This window comes from Megascapheus bottae, chromosome 15 (genome assembly GCF_031878675.1).
Source record: "Megascapheus bottae isolate mThoBot1 chromosome 15, mThoBot2.hap1, whole genome shotgun sequence".
In the NCBI taxonomy this organism is placed as follows: Eukaryota; Metazoa; Chordata; class Mammalia; order Rodentia; family Geomyidae; genus Megascapheus; species Megascapheus bottae.
In genome coordinates this window covers 54502822-54522891 of record NC_143523.1, presented here as the reverse complement: position 1 = coordinate 54522891, position 20070 = coordinate 54502822, and the positions used below count along the sequence as shown (strand labels likewise).

General features: G+C 43.9%; 1 protein-coding gene across 2 annotated transcripts in view; it reads left to right on the top strand.

The window, feature by feature from the left end:
• Grid1 (glutamate ionotropic receptor delta type subunit 1) overlaps nucleotides 1–20070 on the top strand; it is a 705187-nt gene that overhangs the window by 418123 nt on the left and 266994 nt on the right. For both annotated transcript variants that reach the window (XM_090346710.1, XM_090346711.1), the window contains exon 5: nucleotides 14888–14941. In XM_090346710.1, the coding sequence (XP_090202836.1) occupies nucleotides 14888–14941 (54 nt within the window). The remainder of the gene's footprint in view (nucleotides 1–14887; nucleotides 14942–20070) is intronic.

Below are 20070 nucleotides of genomic sequence, written 5' to 3'. Positions count from 1 at the left end.
AGCCTCAGGAACTTGCTCCAAGTAACGTGAGCCAAAGGGACATTTATGGACTTCTGGAGCTATTCTGATGATTAGGCAGTTGTAATTGATTTCTCATGTTCATCTCATCTCCCTCCTAGAGTATTAGAAAACATAGTAAAGGGGGCTGGGAGTTTGGCCTAGTGGTAGAGTGCTTGCCTAGCATGCATGGAGACCCGGGTTCGATTCCTCAGTACCACATACATAGAAAAAGCCAGAAATGGTGCTGAGGCTCAAGTGGTAGAGCTCTAGCCTTGAGAAAGTCCAAGGATAGTGCTCAAGCCCAGGACTGGCAAAAAAAAGAAAACAATAGTAAAGGGGAAAATTTCTATAACCCCTAAAGTCATTAGGGCAGAATTGGATGAAAGCCCATAGCTATATTTCAAGAAGTAGAAAGTAGAAAGTAGATGAGAATAGGGTAACTAGTTAAGACTTAATAGTACATGAGTCCCTATAAATCTCAGCACTGAGACCCCAGAAACTGGGGTAAGACAGCTGGTAAAATCGTGGGGGATCCAGGTGCCAGTGGCTCACACCTATAATCCTCCTTCACAGAGGCTGAGATCTCAGGATCAAAGTTCAAAGCCAGCCAGGATAGTTAGGGTGAGAGGCTTATCTCCAATTAACCTACAAAAAAATGCTGGAAGCAGAACTATGGCTCAAGTGGCAGAGCACCAGCCTTGAGTAAGAAACCCAAGGGAAAAGTTGAGCATGGTGGTTCATTTCTGTAATTCTAGCTACTCAGGAGGCTGAGATCTGAGGATCATGGTTCAAAACCAGCCCAGGCACTAAAGTCCATGAGATTCTTATCTCCGATTAACCACTACAAAACTGCAAGTGGCACTGTGGCTTAAGTGGTAGGGTGGTAACCTTGCGCTGAAGAGCTCAGGGACAACATCCAGGCCTAGAGTTCAAGCCCCACAACCAACAAAACAAACAAACATACAAACAAAAAAACCCAACAACAACAAACAGACAAACATAAGGGACAGCACTTAGGTCCTTAGTTCAAGCCCCAGTACTGGTGGGCATGGGTGTGTATGCACGTGTGTGCGCGTGCGCGCGTGCACACACACACACACGCACGCACAAATAGTAGGAGAAAATAAGCATGAGATTTTATGTTGGATAGTGTGGATCTCCCCCACTCCTTCTTTAATCTTTTCTCAGAATATTGGAAGCCAGAGTATACTTGTTATGGTTTGGATGAAGGCTTCCCAAACCTATATGAATTAAAGGCTTGGTCCAAGGCCTATGGCAAAATTTTGAGGTGGTGGAACCAAACGATATGAAGCCTAAAGGGAGGTTTCAGGCCTTTGGGACTGTACCATAGATGGAGCCCATTTCTCTTTCTATCTTCTATTTTCTAGCTAGGAGGTAAGCAGTTTTCTTGATCAGGTGCTCAGACCATAATGTACTGCCTTATCACAGTTCCAACGCAATGAAGCCAACAGATCATAGACTCAACTCTCTTAAACACATGCACACACACATACACATTCCTTCCATCTACCTGCAAAGTTATATTCTTGACTTTTAACTTCACATCTCCTGACTTATGGTAAACACCATTCTGTCCCTCCTTCATATTTATATAAAGTCATATATATATATAAAGTTATATAAAGTGTTAAAGTTATAAACATTTATATAAAGTTTCCATATAGTTGAGGATGCATAAAATTTGTTCTTCTGTTACATTGCATCTTTTATCCAGATTCATTGGTATTGTCACAAATAACAAGATTTCCCTCTCTCTCTCTCTCTTTCTCTCTCTCTCTCTTCCTCTCTCTTCCCCTCTGCATGCCTGCCATCTCCACCTCTCTCTCCATCTCTGTCTCTGTTTAAGGCTGATTAGAATCTGCTGGTGTGTATGTACCTCATCTTGATCTAATCATCTATGCATGGACACTTCCATTGACTCCATGTATCAGCTATTGTGAATTGTGTTGCAATTGACAAGGGAGTGCAGTTTTAATTTAGAAATTGGGGTACTTGGGTGGAGCTGGGCAAGGTGGGGGAGAATGATGGAAGGGATGACATTGACCAAGATTCATTGGATTCATAAATTGATACATTGAATTAAACTCCCTATATACAACTACTTAAAGATAATTCTTTTAAATGTAAGAAAGCTATAACTAGATTGGGAATATTGTGAAAGGGCAATAAAAAGAGAAACTTTGTAGGAGAGGTTTAAACCTTTGTTACCCTATTAGCAAGATAATAATTAAGGCTAATTTCTGAAATGTGTCAACCAAATATAGCAATATAAACATGATTAAATATGATTCAGAAATGCAGAAGCAAGACAAAAAGACATAGCTAAAGGAGTTTCAAGGGGAGCAAGAGAACCAGGGACTGTCGATTTAAAAGGTGTCTATTTCTATAATTCAGGATTTTGGAAAACATACTAAAATGCTAAAAGGAGCCTGGAGCTGATATCCTTCCTATACCTGTAACTCTAACTACTCAGAAGGCTGAGATCTGAGGATTGTGGTTTGAAGCCAGCCTGAGCAACAAAGTCTGTGAGACGCTTATCTCCAGTTAACTAGCTAAGAAAGGTGGAAGAAACCATGCGGCTCAAATGGTAGAGTGCCCATCTTGAGCAATAAACTCAACCAAATCACAAGACCTTGATTGCAAACCCCAGTATTTGCACATACACAAAAAGAACATATCTAATCACATACCTACTGTGAACAAAGAGTTTCTACCATAGTTGAAATGTGTGGGTAGAGCACAGCCAGACAAAACAGCATTGGACATTGCCAAAGATTTAATCAATCCACTCAGGGACAAAATAAAGATCTACTTGAGAACTATAGAGCAACATTGATAAAGCATAGTGAATGGATTCAGGGCACTACAGCAATTAGATTTTCTCTACCATACTTTATCTATGAGTTAATGTGTCTCCAAGGCTAATTGGGCTTATGATCAATTATTGCTTCATCTAATAGCATTTGAACCAGATCCACATTCACATGTGAACATGTGACTCATCCTTCATCCTCACAAACCAATGTCCTTCCTCACCTTCAGGCTCAAGTCTGCTATCTACTGAAAAGCCTCTGCTGTCTCCTTGGAAGCCCAGAGTTCACGAATTTCCCTGTAAGCAATGTCATCCTCTGGGTCGGGGCTGGTGGAGGTGCTTTGTGTGGTAGGGGCAAGCCCTTGTTTAGGGTGGAGACATCAAGGAAAACACATTCACAATTTTTCCTGCTATTCTTATTTGTCCTGGAAGCTGAATGCAGATTGGTACAGCATTACTGACAGGCCCACAGGGATTTAGACAAACAGGAAGCCTGGAATACAACTCTAAGCACCTTTCTACTTCAATAGGGGTTGTCTAAATGATGGGCAAACCTTTTGCTCTACCCCTGCTCCCTCCCCAACAAATTTGCTAGATTCTCCCTTTCCAAGTCACCTAGACCTTAGATCCCAAATGTGGCCTTCTAGTCAGTTGTGTAGCATAGCTGGAGACCCAAATTGAGTGCTAAAGTCACTTATATAAGAAGCAGCACAACGTTTGCTACCCTGTCCTCATTAAGTCTAAAAAGCACCATCAAAATGCATTGTAGTCATCAACTGATTTGTGATTTGGGGTTATGGGGCTTGAACTTGGCCTGAGTACTGTTCGTGAGCTCTTCAGCTCTGCCTGGGCACTGTCCCTGAGCTCTTCAGCTCAAGGCTACTGTCCTACCCTTGAGCTGAGCCCCATTTCCAGTTTTCTTAACAGTTTTTCAGTTAAGTGGAGATAAGAGTCTCAGCTCCTTTTGTGCCTGGGCTCTCTTTGAACCTTTATCCTCAGATCTCAGCCTCCTGAGTAGCTAGGATTAAAGGTGTGAGCCACCACATCCGGCTGTTTTGTACAAGGACTTAAAGATAATAAAACATAATTAAAATAATAATAAGAAGCACATTCCCAGCTTCCCAATACCTGAGAAAAGGAACTTGCTCTCTGACCATTCCTAAACTGAAGAACTTTTTTTCTAGTACCCTCAAGGAGAAAAGGCTGCTGTCTCTAGAATTGAAAAGAAGAAATTTTTCTTTCTACTCTCAAAAAAAGAGTCAGGCTCATAAAAAAGAATGCGAATTACACCCAGCAGCTCTTATCAACTTGGTAAAGAATTGTATCTTTCAATTTTATTGTCTTAAAAAGAATTCAAACATTTTCATCTTTTAGAAACAATTTGGATTGAGGGAATTAGGTCTTTGTGCAAAACTGCTTACAAAATGGCGCTGAGCATGATTTGAAGGGATCATGGCATTGACCTTGAAGACTGATGGTTTCAGGGAGCAGTTGGAGGCTGTGGAATTGATTTCCCCCCACCATGGATGTCCCCGCTATGGGTGGAGGGTAAGCCTCTGGGAAGTGATGGAACCCAGTAGCAGCAAGAGGGGATTGTGTTTCCCAAGTGGTTAGCAGCATCCCGTGTATAAGGCTAGTTAAACCATGTCCTGTGGAAGTGGTCTTGGAATGCAAGCAGTGAACATAAAAATACCATGGAAGAAATAAATATTGTTCATCAGTTTGGGCTTGTATCTGAAAATGGTTTGAAGCTGGAGCTGAATAGTAAATCTATGGGAAATGGGCTCTGAGCCACCCTCTGTCACCCAAGGTGCTTGTCCCTTGCCTTGGAGAGGTATGGAACTGAGTCATCTGATGGTTTACAGCCCACATGGCAGAGGCTGTCCAAACCAGGTTGGAACACAAATAAGTAATTTGTTCTTCTGGAGATTTCAGTGCTCAAAAGGGATTGTGTGTCAGCGTCTGTTTGCCAAGGGCCTGAGTATTTCACTTGTTTGTCCGTGAGACAAGATGGGATAGAAAAAGTTAGGCTCCTCCTGAGTATTCCCTCAAGTTAGCACAGGAATGCTCATATTTGGTTTCTGTGCCTTCCAGGTGGCAGGGAAATTATAGATCATTGATTAAAATCTGAATATCCATCAGCCGATACTCACCGGACTGCTTGAATTCACCTCTCCAAGTTGATCTTATTAAACAGATCGTGCCTATGAACAGACTCCATTTCATTTTTTTCCTGCTGATATTAATGTTTCCTCATAAATTGTCCACATGCAGCATATTCCCACATTTTATTACAGTAAATTGCATGTCCTGCACGGCCCTGGATTCCGTCTCTATTTCATCTGGAGGAGCCACAAATAATCTGTAATGAATCTTTCTTCCTTGGAGCCTGCCAGCGGCTACTTCAGCCCTTGGTCCAGTTTGGACTGGCTGTTTATTTCAGACTTAAACAATGGGGAGAGACGATGGAGACTGGGCAGTTCCAATAATTCAGTTGTACATGTACTTAGTTAATTAGCCAGTTATGCTGTGTGTGTGTGTGTGTGTCTGTACGTGCTAATACTGAGACTTGAACACAGGGCCTGGCTGTTCTTTCTTACCATTTTTTTTTGGGGGTTAAGACTGGTGCTCTACCACTCTTTTTGTGGTTAATTAAAGATAAAAGTCTCATGGACTTTTCTGTTCCAGCTGGCTTTGAACTATGATCCTCAGATATCAGCCTCCTTAAATAAGATTAGAGGCATGAGCCACCAGCACCTAGCCCAATTATGTTTCCTTTCTTTCTTTTCCCAGAGAAAAGAAGGAAATCCATATTCTGAGATTGTATTTCTTTCTACTCCATCCCACACTAATTCTAGTCAGGGAGTCAGTTTCTTGTGCCCCCATGGGTGGAATCCTGGGATTGGAGGAGGTTCCAGCAAAAGATAGATAAAGTGGGAAAATATGAGTCACATTTGCATAGGAAGGGCTTAGGGGAACTCAACCGGATCCTACTTAGGTCTGACATTTTTCAATATTGGAGGAATAAACATAATCAGAAATAGGAGCTGTTGGGAGAATTCTGGGACAATGTTGAAAGAGGTTCTGGATGCAAGGCTACGATAAACCAAAGTAACTAGGCCAGAATTTTGGGCCCCTTTTTCAAGAATAAAGAAGACCTCAGGAGAAACAGAGTGGTCCCAGATAGTTTATAACAATTGGACTTTTCAGGTTGCCTGGCCATTCTGGGTGGGATTTCTGGAACTCAGGATTCGTGATAGCTGCTTTGCTGATGTCTTATAAATGGACTTCTCAAGCCACTGGTCATCGTGTGGCCAGCTATTCCCTTCCTTATGAGTGTGTGTGTGTGTGTGTGTGTGTGTGTGTGTGTGTGTGTGTGTGTGTATGTGAATAGGGTTTTGTGCTCTCTACTGCTTTGGAGATATGGCATTGCGCAGGGAGAATTGCCCTGAAATAGCATGTTGTTGCAAAGGCGGCAGTGAGTCTTTGACATTTGCTCAATATCTATCTTTGGGAAAGTGCCAAGCCCTGGGCTCTGTGGAGGGAATGTTCTCGAGTATTAGAGTTGAGTCTTTAAAAAGATGCTAATTGCCGACAAGCTTTTATTATCTCAGGCTCCCAGTGTTGGGAGGGGGAGGTGCCTAGATAAGTGGCCAACAATTAACGCACACATAAATAATCGGTGGCATTTGCGCTTGGTAAAATAAATCCTCCACAGAAAGCTGGAAGGCTTCCATGTGGAAGTTTTTCTTTTTCCTCCCCAACTGCATTTACTCATTCTGGAGGCCAAGGTAAAGTAAAACAGGATCACACTTAAGAACACAAGTGGAACAATGCCCACAGGCAGAGAAGAACAAGTTAACCTGGAGAAGGAAGCCACTGTGGCTTACAGTGATTTGTGTTTTTAGATACAAGGGGGAAAAAAGGTTATTTTGTTCCCCTTTGTGAGAGGACCAGAAGGCTCATGTACTTCTCCTCAGGTAGTTGTTTGAGTGTTTAGGAGAACAGCATGACCTTGGAATGGGGAGATTGGTTTTGGAGAGAGTTGTGCCTTGACTACAGGGACTTTCTGTGAGGTCTGTTTAGATGGAGGTTTCAGCGGTATGGATGAGGCGGACACAGAACTGTCCACTTGGTTAGGTTGTTGTTGCCTAAATGAGACATCTGTGTTGCTTAGTAGAGGTGTTGTTTTAGAAGGTTCTTGAGGTTCACACTAGGTTACATATCCTGAAGAAGGAAACGTGCTTCCCTCTATACTTTCCAAGGGATGGGAGCAAAAGATGCCCTCTGCTTTCTTTAGCTGAGATCTACCTTATAACAGACAGTGATGTGTTCATGTAGATATATGATGTCTAAGCAAATCAGTCTTTGCATCTAGCTCTGCCTCTGTCTGCTGGCTGCCTGTGTCTACCTCCCATCCTGGGCTGTGGTTTGGGGGTCCCCAGCGCCAGCTGCCACCTCTTCCAAGGGCTCAATGAGCATCTGCTTGCTAATATGGATGTCTCTTCGCTTCAGCAGTTTTCAAGCTCTGTGTTTCCAGGGTTGACAGGCCATAGGAGCCAGGCACAAGGGCTCTGGGGGCTTGGCAGGGCTTTGCAGGACTCATAACAAATTAGCTATGCCAAGGCTTTGGACCAGTATCCTGTGGGCCACTGGGATGTAGGATTTACCCCTATGGAGCTGTGTGTGGTTCCTTAAGTCCTCAGTTGTTCAGGCCTCCACCTTGACATCGCTTTATTTTGAGGATTGTCCCAAAGCCTTAATGGCAAGCTTCATGAAGAAACCTATGAGCCAGCCTCCCCACTGAAGTCAGTTGGTGAGCAGGAGCCTATCCTGAGCAGGAAGTCAGCATCTCTGTGCCTACCTGTGGGATATAGGCACTTATATCAAGTGTTTGACTAGTTGATGCACTCTTTATTCCAATGCCTTCTCCCCTATGTGGGGGTAGAGGCTCACTACAGCCAAGGTGAGGGGAGACACCTATTGTGTTGCCGTGAGGGGCCCCTGGGTGCAGGCGACCGGAACTGCACTTTGCAAAGCTGCATGGATTGTCTTCCTGTTACTGTTTGGTTCCTCGTTATCAGGGATATGGCCCTCCTGATCGGCCCTGGTGTCTGGGATCATTAGAAGCATGGTGGGACCTACTAGACCCGGTCTGTTGAATGGATTGAGGAAGATGTGAGAGGCTATGCTCATTCAAAGGACATCACTGCCCCAGCTATCAGTAGCTTACTCCTGCAATTGTTGCTACTCAGGAGGTTGAGATTTGAAGATCACTGTTTAAAGCCAGCCCGATCAGTAGAGTCCATGAGACCCTTTTCTCTACCAAAAAAGCTGGGAGTGGAACTGTGGCTCAAGTGGTAGAGCACAAGCCTTGAGCAAAACAGTTCAGAGACAACACCTAGGAACGGAGTTCAAGCCCTAAAACTGGCGCACGCACACACACACATACACACGCATGCAGAGGAGAACCCTGTATGAAGTCAGGTAAGCAGGGAGAGAAAGGAAAAGGGAGGACTTCAGTGTTGATTGATCTTTTGTTGGGCTTCTTCCTGAATTGATAGCATCACATTTCATGTCATTTAATTCTCACCAGTACCATAGGTAAGAGGTATTTTTCTCAGGTTGTGTTCCCAGTGGCCAACTTAGAGAGAAAAGTATATGTGACAATGATTTATTAAGGAACATCTATAGAGGAATTCAAATATGAATGATAGCAGGGTAGTGGGAATGTGGCACAGGAAAGTGAAGGAAACCAAGGGAGGTAATTTTGGCTCCTATCTTGTGGAGACAGTCCAGAAGTAGTTGAGATGGCATGGGAGACGGCTCCATCAGGAAGCAAGTTCATTGAGGACTGCATTCCATAGGTAGCTCTAGTTCCTTGGTTAAGGGTGTGGCTTCTCAGGTAGGGGGAGTGGCCTCACAGGGTTCCAGTAGCCTGCGTCACAAGTATTTGCCATTGGGAATGAACATATAGACAGTCCAGATCTCAGGACAAGGGCGTGAGGAGGACTTAGACATAGCACTGGAGTTCTGTTGGTACCTAAATGCTCAACAGTCACAGAAAATGCACCTAAAAAGCTAAAGTACATCAGCCAGAGGTACAAGAGTTAAGACTTTACCATACTGGTTCTCACTTCAGGGATAAAAGGAAAATGCTGTGGACATAGCTAGGCAGATGATGGAAAGCTTGGTATTGAGAAGGGGAATCAGTGGTGCTGGGAATAGCTCTGCCCTTCAGGCTATGAGCAGCGAGGGCTCTTCCCACAAAGCTGGCAGTTTTCCTGCCATCACACAGAGAGGCAGGTGTGGTTTTGCTTGGCCTGCAGTAGCTGCCCCTTCTTACCACCTCTGCATGAGCTGTACCTTCAGGGAAAAGGCTCCAGCTAAGTGCTATTTATCTCTATATGGGGGAGGAAAGAGGCTTGACAAATGAGTTGTTGCTTAATTGGTAGTGGGAAAGTAGGACAGTGAAGTTGGCCAGTCATCCTGTGGGGTTTTCCAATCAATTCTTTCGGCTAATCCCTGATACCAGGTGTGGAGACTCCTCAGGGGAGCCAGCTTTCTCACCAGCTCCCTGGGATCTCAGGGCAACTGGCTCAAGTTATTTGTAATGCCGGCATCCATGGGGGCAAGCAGAGGCTCTTTCACCTGCACAGGTGATGGTACCTATACCATCAGGTTCACAGAACTATCAAGGCCAAGGGACAGGGCTAAAGTTCTACCACCACCCAAGATCTCAGCACACTGGCTTTCCCAGTGAAGTAGGATCCCTACTGATGGGACCTGGGATTCTGCATTTCCCCCCAAGTTCCTTCAGATATAATAATAATAATTCTTAATTATATTACTATTATGTATTATTAATTATAATTAGTATTATTGAATAATTGCTGGAGATGTCAGTGCATGATTAGTTCTATCCTCACCTGTGGTTGTCCTTCGAGTTGGCACCTTATAATTCCTGAAGTAGTTCATTGCCTCTTGAACTATCTGAAAAGCCAGAAAGTTCTCACCTACATTGAGTTGATCTGTCTCTCTCATTGCTGGAATCATTCATTCTAAATCTATGAGATTTAGCTGCAAAGAGCAGCTTCAATCTTTCTCGCAAAGGAGACTTCTTCATGTGTTTAAGATAACTCTGTTAGAAGGTATGTGGCTTAGTGGTAGAGTGCCTGCCGAGCAGGCATGAGATTTGATTTGATTCCTCAGTATCACATAAACATAAAATTAATAAAACAAAAAGGAAAATTGTCATTAAACTATTAAAAATATACTTCTATTCTCTTAGCCTCAGTCCTTTCAAAAGGTTCTTGGTTTACACAGTTCCACTCCTGTGTCTCGTCTCTTATGTGTGGCGTTTCTCATGAAGTTAAATCAGTACCCCAAGAACAGAACCAATCTCATCATCTTCTGCCTTTCTATGCTACCTGTACTATTTTTCTTTCAAATTCCATTTCTCCACTTGCTTTTTGGCTACTGGAAAGCAAGTATAAGGCTTTGAGTGCATTCATGTTAAACTGCATCTGTTGGGAGATTCAGTTGTGTTCCAGCTTTCTCGAACATTAGAATATCCTATAAGCTTTGTATCATGTGCAAATTTGATAAGCAAATTGTCAGTACTTCCATGTGAGCACTAAGGAAATGCCCAAGTATTGGGTATAGAAGCCACAGGCAAGGCTTATGTTCAATGTGCTCTCAGGACATCTGCTTCCAAATCTCCCTTTTCCTCTTCTTCAGTGGGGTTCTGAGACATCTGAAAGGGGAGAAGATTTGGGCTGCAGACGGGAGGTGTTTGCCCTTTTCTACTCAGATTCTGGGCTCTTCCAAGGCTCATTGGCTCTTGAGTCCTCAGAAGACAAAGCCTGAAGATCAAGTGCAGGAATGAGCTTCCAGGTCGTTCCTGGGGTGGGCAGGATCTTCCCTGGCATTTTAAGATGTGATTTATTTACCCCAGGGAAGGGAGGATTCAGGATTCAGTGGTGTGAGGCACATGAAGAAAACGAAGAATAGGCCTAGTATCCCTGTAAATTGAGAGGCAGAGATCAAGATGATCAAGTTTGAAAGCTATTCCATGCAAATAAAATAAAAAACAACTAGAGAGACCCTCATTAACAAGCTGGGCATGGATCCCATTTACTTAGGAGCCCTAGGTAGGAGGATTATGATCAGAGGCCATGCCTGGGCAAAGCCCCAGAGCCTTACTTGAAATATTTCTAAAAGTAAAAAGGACTAGCATTATGGCCCGAGTGGTAGAGCAACCGTCAAGCAAGAGAAACCAACCAAGTTTAAACTTCATTGCCAGAGGGAGGGAGGGAGGGAGGGAGGGAGGGAGGGAGGGAGAGAGAGAGAGAGAGAGAGAGAGAGAGAGAGAGAGAGAGAGAGAGAGAGAGAGAGGGAGGGAGGGAGGGAGGGAGGGAGGGAGGGAGAGAGGGAGGGAGGGAGAGGGAGGGAGGGAGGGAGGGGGAGGGAGGGAGAGAGACAGAGACAGAGAGAAATATAAGCAATATAAGAATATAACACTGGACCCTTGAAAGACAGGAATGACTATCAGTTAACCAATAGCCTATCTGTGCTTCCTGGGAAAGCTAGGGATAGGCACAGGTGCCACACTCTCTTGCCTCTGGGGCCTGGGGATTGAGTGTGCCATTATGTACAGGAGGGAGAGGGAATCACCTATAATTTATAGATGACCAGAATGGAATGACAGAGGTCATGCATCTCCAGCACTGACTTTTGCCCCTATTTATCTTCACCAGGCATGGCAGCTAATATTCATCAACTAGAGCGGGGATGTTGTGTTCTTTTTTTCTTGACTGGTGCCCACCCTGGTGTTTTGAGAGAAGTTGACTATAAAGGATTGGGAGTCTAGAGCTCACCTGCTCAATCCATGGGCTCGTTCCTCCCAACCTTACCGTGCTCATCAGCAAACTGGTTCATTTTCCTGGAGTACGGTCCCCAGCAGAAGAACTTCATGCAGTGGTGGCTTCTAGTCCACTGGGACCTTGGAACCTGCTAGGCCACACAATAGCTGGGTCACTAGTGCCAGCCAACTCTGACTCCTCTGGTCTCATTTGTTAAGGAAGAAATTAAGTCTCTACATACAGATGAAGATAAGATATTCTTCAAACACTAATAAATAAAAAGAATGAGTATTGTAACTGGATGTGTGACTCCTGAGATTTTTAACAACAACCAAAGACCCAGTCCAGTATGCATATGTAGATAAGCACTGATAGATGTGATTGTAGATGCTTCTAGACATTTCAAACAACTTCTGGAGGATGAATTTGGAGGCATAAATGGGGGGCTTTTCACCCTGTGAACACATTCTTTAAAACTATGGAATGATTTTGGAGCATTTTTATATTTTCTGCATTTTTTCTAATCAAAATCACAATGAAAATTTCATGACCAAAATGTAAAGAAGGTATTGAGTGAAGAAGAAGCACTCAGAAAATGCTCCTAGGTTACTGGATAAGCATCCAGGGATCTGTGAGCACCTGGCACATGTTTACTGAGAATATTTATTTATTTATTAGAAAAAAATTGATTTCAGTGGATTGAACTCAGGGTCTCACATTTGATAGACCAGCATTCTATTATCATTTGAGCCACACTTCGAGCCCATTTTTGCATTGGATGTTTAAAAGACAGAGTCTTACTTTATGTCCAGTCTGATTTGGACTTCGATCCCTTGTGTGTCCCTATTTTGCTAGGAATGATAAACCCACAGCACTGTACCCAGCCCTTGTACCCCTGTCCCATAGGTGTGATAACAGGAATGCTACACCACATATAGCCATTGGTAGAGATGCAGTCTTGAGAATTTTATGTCTACCCTGGCATCAAACCACAGTAACCCAATCTCTGCCGCACAAGTATTTAGGATTACAGGCTTGAGACATGGTGGCAGCTCAATGTCTTCTTATAAGACATGATTAAAAGCCATCATTCCCTCCAAATTCTTCCAATCTACTGACTTGTGTTTGCTACTGACTTTTTTTTTTTGCCAGTCCTGAGGCTTGAACTCAGGGTCTGGGCACTGGCATTGGACACTTTTTGCTTAAGGCTAGCACTCTGCCACTTGATCCACAGCAGCTCTTCCAGATTTTTCTGTGTACGTGGTACTGAGGTTTCAAACCCAGGACTTTGTGCATGCTAGGCAAGCACTCTACCAGTAGACCATGCTCCCGGTCCCATGTACTGACTTTTTTTGGTGTTTTTTATTGTAATTAATAGGAGGGTTACATTGTATTCACCAGATAGAAGGTGCATAACTTCACAAACATTGATACCCTTTCTCATGTCTTGGTCCCCATTTTCCTGCCCCACCCCCGCCCCTCATCTTGTTTTCTCCCCTTCCCTATCTGATTTCAAATAACCAAATAAGCATATATACAATATATCAGATAACAAGGTGAAATACTGTAACAATATGAAGTAGCCAAGGGACAGCAAAAGAGATGAGAGATAACATAGTATATTAAGGACAATAATCACTCATTATATGGCTTTTGTTTCTGTATCCTGGAGGTCCTTTCATTTAGCCTTATACTATATGGCCTTATGTATCTAGGTTTTGTTCTATTGTAAATCTCTGCTAGGAGAGCCCAAGGTTTCTACTGATTATGACAAATGAGGATAACCATTGAGCCTATGTTTATGATTTTTTTTCTAAGTCTTTCCATTTCCTTACAAATGGGGCAATGTCATTCTTTCTGACAGCAGCATGGAATTCCATTGTGTATAAATACCACATCTTGTTGATCCACTCATCAACTGAGGCGTATTTGGGTTGGTTTCATATCTTCGCTATGGTAAATAGTGCTGCAATGAACATCATTGTTCTAGTGATTTTAGTATGTCCTTGCTTCTGGGCGATTTGGTAAATGCCAAGTAGTGGAATTGCTGGGTCATAGGGGAGCTCTATGTTTAGTCTTTTGAGGAACTGCCATACTGCTTTCCATAGTGGTTGAACGAGTTTGCACTCCCACTAACAGTGTCCACTACTGACATTTTAAGAATAGAAAAACAAACTCAAAATCACATTCAAGAAATTACATAAGGAACTGGGTCTTATGCGCTTTGACTTTACATTTTATTCATACAATCCGTAATGTACAGTTGGAGGTCATTGCTATGTGTTGGTATTGGTGCGAGCATCAGGAACCCAGTTATGACCTTATAGATGTGAACCTTGACCTTAGGGAAATCCCCCAACCAGGAAGAGAAGATATATAAAAAGAAATAAAGAGCCAAGTGCTTGTGACTCAAGTCTGTAATCCTTGCTACTGAGGAGACTAAGATCTGAGGATCCTAGTTTGAAGACAGCCAGGCAGGAAATGTCTGAGACTCTTATCTGTGATTATCAGAAAGTCAGAGGTAGTGTGACTTAAGTGGTAGAGTGCCATCAATGAGTGGAAAAATTAAGGGACAGCACCCAAGCCAATGTTCAAGCCCCAGTATCAAAACAAAAGCAAGTAAGTCAATTAGAGAAAGCACAATGATTTCAAGTGCCCTCACAAATAGGATGAAGCACTGTAAGAGGAAGTGATGAGGCTGGGCTTGAAAATAGACCAGTCCAGGCCTATTGACTGAAGAACTGGAGGAGGCTTCAAGCCCAGGCTGTGAGGTTCTGTTTACCTGTTACCACTCAGTACAGCTGGACAAGCTGCTACACACCCAATGTTCCATTTTCCTGGCTCTATAGCTCCCGGCAATGATGACAGTAGTCCCTAAGTGTCCCTGCAGGAAGGTGTGTGCCTGCATTCTTAGAGGAGGCTGTGGTGATATGGCAGCCCTGGAAAGCCTGCAGGAACTATAGCCTCTAACCTTGCTGCAGGCTGGTGCAGGAAAACTTGGAACTGCAGAAAATCTGAAGTCTGTGTTGAGATAATGCCTCTCATGGCTAAGGTGACCTGATCAGGCCTCAAGGGGATGGCGTGTTTTGTGAAGGAATATTTTTGCTAGAACTATGTTTATTAAACTTGTCTCAGTAACCACTGAGTATGTTGTTCATGAACATTCTTAATTTTTTCCCCTCCTTTGCAGGCTGTGGAGACCAACCTGGCATCTAAGGACAGCCACTGGGTCTTTGTGAATGAGGTAAGAATCCCCTTTCCCTGCATGGTAAGGGGCGTGGTGTGCAGTGAGCCCCTGCCCTTTCTTCTTGGGAACACTCAGTAATTCACTCATGTCTCATTCTGACTTAAGTGATGGTTGATTTGTCAGGCTCCACCCTCTTAAAGCAAGAGTTTTGAGGGTAAATGTTGGTTTCATGTGTATGTATGTATGTGTGTGAGAATCTGTATAAGGAGGTGTGTGATTGTGTGTAGGTGGGGTACAATGAGTATGTGTGGGTAAGTATATATGCATGAGAGTATATTAATGCATTTGTGTGTAAATATTTATGTGTGGGGTGAGCATTGTGATAACATGTGTATGTAAATGAAGACAGGCATGTGGGAGGAGGTATATGTGGGTTGTGTGTGCATGTGAGTTTCCTGTGACTGTGCATGGTGTGAGTGTGTGTATGTGTGTTGTATGTACACACAAGTGTATTTGTATGAGCTTACATCTGTGTGACTTGAGTATGTGGGTGTATGAGTTGTGTCAGCCTGTGAGCTTTCGGTGCTCATGAGTGTGCATGTGTGAAAGTGTATGTGCAAACATATTTGAATGCATGTATCAGAATCACATGCTGGAGTGTGTACAGGGGTGTGTGTGTGTGTGTGAGGATACATCTGTGTGAACGTGTTTGTGTGTGTAGAGTGGGACACCAATGTCCCCCCTTCCAAGGAGAGGAGTAGAAAATGTCTCCATGGCTGGTCATTCCCCTGGTTTGGCAGAGGGAGAATGGGAGCCTGCCCTGTCTGGCCCTGGCCTCTTAGCTTCTACTTCCACACAAACTCCCTGTGCCCATGTGTCCTTTCAGGATGCCCACAGCAGAGAGGCCCTGCGTGCCCATGTGCTGACACCTGGAAGGGCACAGGGCAGCTGTGATCCTGGTGCCACCACATCTGTGACCTTCAGCTGCAACTAAATTAACAAACCCATTTCTAACGACTTCATTCTGGGAGGTACGAGGTTTACTACCTCTTTTACGATGGGTATGTCTTCCTTAGCTTCACACTATATGGCTGAAATAGTTTGGAGACATAAATGTTAATAAGATGCAGGCTTGAAAGACCCACTTTTCATCATTTTCTTCCATGAATTCAGCATCTTCGATGCCCCGTGTCTACCCAGACCAGTTGGCACATGCTCAGCAGCCATCCGTTTCCCTGGGCTAGTGGATGATGGGATGGCTGGGCTCATAATTAGGTAAAGGGATGTGACCGCCCCCTCCTTGCTCTTCAGAGCCCGCAGGAAGCTTCCTTGATCCTCAGCGAGGTTTGATTCTCTGAGCTTTGCTGGTTCCTCTATGGGTTCTTCAAAGCCCAGTGTCCTTTGTTCCAGTGGAAAGGAGCGTTCCGTGTGTCTCTGAAGTCAGATGTCTGGTGCAGCCTTTTCTTTCCTGACGACTCTTGCACATTGAATAGCCAATGCTTCTCTGTGGCCAATCTTCAAAAACACATGCCTCATTGTTTCATTTTTCTAACCAGTTTCTTCTTCCTCTGAATTCCTGCCAATAGCAAGGATGAATTCCTATCAGTCTCCTGACTCCTTTTCCAGGGCTGGTGGTGGAACTTCAGACGCCCAGTGAGGCTGTCCCTGGAAGAATCTCCATTTACGGGCACATTTCGGTCATTGGAGGATAGGTGTGCACCTGTCTCCTCGTGATGTCACAGCTACCCTGGAACGGCCTCACCCCGGAACAAGGCTGTGATCTATATGGTCAGCAGCTCTTCCCAGGCTGGCTAGGCAGTGGCCACCACCTAAATTTCTTGGGGAGGTGTGTCCTACTTCAAAGTGAGAGGCCTCGGTGAACCCCTGTGCTCTCCTTTCTCAGCTCCCTTCTCCATCATAAGATTCAGTTCCTTGGATAATGATGAACGACTTCTGACATTTCCTTCATCATCTATTACATGCTAGGTACTTACTTGTATACTTTGCATATATTTTCCATCTTTAGTCCTCATCAACATGCTTTACAACTAGGAAAATTGAGGTTCCAGACATCAAGTCCCTCCCCCCCCTCTCTCTCTCTCCCTCCCTCCCTCCCTCTCTCTCTCTCTCCCTCAGCAACTCTGAGAATTGAACCCAAAGTCTTGTACTTGCTAGGAGCCATGTTCCATGTACTTTTGCTTTGGTTGGTTTTTCAGATAGGATCTCTTGCTTTTGCCTGGGAATTGACTGGGGTTAAAGTCAGCCTCCTGTGAATATGGAAGTGTCCAGTTTGTTCTTTGAGAGATCTTGGTGTCTTCTTTTTTCCCCCTGGGCTGGCCTGGAATGTTGATCTACTGTGACAGCTTCTTAAGTCACTAGAAATTCAGGGTGGATTTCTTCCTGGAAATTGACTGTCTCTCAAGCCCGCCAAATGACACCATTGTGTTCGTGGCTGGGGATACTCATTGAATCGTGTGTGTGTGTGTGTGTGTGTGTGTGTGTGTGTGTGTGTGTGTGTGTGTGTGTGTGTGTACTGGGGCTTGAACTCAGCGCCAAGGCACTGTCCCTTAGTTCTTTTTGTTTGTTTTTGCTCAAGACTGACTTTCTACTTCTGGCTTTTGGCTGTTTAATTGGAGATATTGGAGGTAAGAGTCTCACAGAGTTTTCTGCCCAGACTGGCTTTGATCCTGATCCTCAGATCTCAGCCTCCTGAGTGGCTAAGTTTGCAGGCGTGAACCACTGGCACCCGGCCATGGTCTGATTCTTTTCCAGCCAGTCATCGAGGTTTGGGTATACAGTGGGACACCTTGCAGCCAGATTTTAATTCCAGCCAATGGACATTCTTGACGTCTGTATTCCAAAGGCAAAAACTGTGAAGCTTTGACCCAGGGATCCTTTGACCCAGAGGTCTCAGTGCAGCCTCTACCTAATGACCAAGGCGTTCTCTCAATGACACACAAAGCAAAAAAGCAATGCTGTGTCTTTATAGCCTAACCCCATGGAAAACAAAGATTTTCCATTTCAAGTGTCTCATTTCAAGTGCTGTGAAAATGTAAAGCTCTCTAAATATAGAGCCATAGACAAATAGTTGTAGTCACTTTCTCTGAGTGTCACATATAGTGACTAGGGATCAAAGAAGGCAAAAATATTTTTTTGAGAGGAGAGGCAAGAGTAGATATTTGATGGTAGCTTACCTTCCATGGGGTTCACTTACCCCTCACCTCATTTTGGCAGTGTTCCCCATCTCCCTGGAGAAGCTTTGCCGCTAAAACAAGCTTGAATTTTTGTCCCCCTCTTTTTCCACCATCCTTTCCTTTTTGATTCACAGCTGTGTCTCTGGCTTCTCTCATGCCCGGCAGCTGTGTCCTCCAGTTCTCCCTCTGAATTGACTTGCTTAGTATATGTTTCTAGATGGAAGGTAAACATTCCAGGGCAGATGTTTTGTTTGTGTTCTTTTCTTAACCTTTCCACTGGTGAGAGTTGGTGCTGCATAGTTAGTTCAGTCTTGTTTGATTTGGAGAAGGAACCCTTCTTAACAGTGAGATTTGCTATGCCTGGGCCTTACCAGCAGGTCTGGGACCCCAGTGTCGGGGACACTGATGAGCAAGTCTGTCAAGCTCTAGCCAAGTTGATTGGTTGCAGTATGAGTTACTTTGAAGGAGAGGGAGGGATTCCAAAGAACTCCTGGGCAAGAAAATAGTCACATACAGATGAGGGGATGCATAGAGTGAGTCCTTGGAGGAAATGACACGATCTGGCTCATTACTCAGTCTTCAGTACCCTTTGTAAGCGGTAGGCTACTCGAAGGGCTTGAGGAGACAAGTCTATGTACATGGCAGAGTGAATTGAATTGAGGAACCCATCACAGCCAGCCCTGGAGAAAAGAAAACAGTCACAATTAAAAGCCAGACTTCAGAGATGCAGGCGATTGCTCCATGAGAAGCTGCCAGTTCACAACCAGTCGACATGGGTGGAGGTGGAGGAGGGTCTCTGGAACCTATCAGGTGAGGGAAAGTGCTCCATCTCTACAGGTCCTTCAAGAGAGACCAGGTGAGGTGGTTATTGTGGGTTGCCTGGCTGGTCTTGGGCATCCTTAGGGTATGGACACTGGATAATTCCTCCTCCTTAGGGCTTTTTGTGTATACAGAAGATGGGTACCTTATGAACTGTCCTTGGAGGAACTTTTGGCAGGAAATTCTTAATTTTTTAAAAAAGTTATCCTTAGCTGGTTGTACCAAGGACTTTCAATTCCTTATGTCAATTTGCCAGTATAATGCATCTTGAGGAACGTTACCCCTTCCTATCTTTCTTCCCCATCTCTCCCAACCCTGCCCATCCCCTCAAATGGCCCATTTCCATTCTGACATGTGTACATGGAGTATCATGACTATTTGCCCATCTCTTCCTGTCTCCATTTGTCTGCCTCCCTGCTCTTGATCTCCCTCCTCATCCTCACACAACTTGTGCTTCAACTTTCTCATGTGCATTTTGCTAGAAGGTAAATTAATTGCTCAAAAAAGTTACACCACAGGAATACTGCCTGGTGTAAAACATATTTTAGTTAGTATGCTTGTGTCTTGGCACATATGATCTCATATATGTTTACATATATCATTATAACTTTGATCTTGCTTCCACAGAAGAGAGAAAATATGGGTCCTTTGTCTCTTTGAGTCTGACTTATTTCACTCAACACATTTTTTATTAATTTTTTTTGTCAGTCCTGGGCCTTGAACTAAGCACTGTACTTAGGCTTTCTCGAACCTAGAGTTCTACTACTTGAGCCACAGCACCATTTCCAGCTTTTTTCTGTATTTGTGGTATCAAGGAGTTGAACCTGGGTCTTCATGCATGCTGACAAGCACTCTATCACTAGGCCAAACTCCCGGCCCAGTCTTTAAAAAAATTTTTAAGGTGTAGAAATTTATTTTCTTTTTAGATGGTTTGCGTGCAGTTGATCTATAATAGAGGGGTTACACTTACATGAATCAGGTACTATCAGTAGACTTCTTTTTGAACTATGTCTCCTCTTCCATCACTCTCTCCTAATCTTTCCCTCCCATTCCCAATCATAATACCCAGTTCATTTTCTACCTAGTGTCTGGTGAGTATCACTGTTGAAATTTGTTCCACATTTTATGTGCTCCTTTTTACCCTCCCAAACATAAACAAAGTAACAAATAATA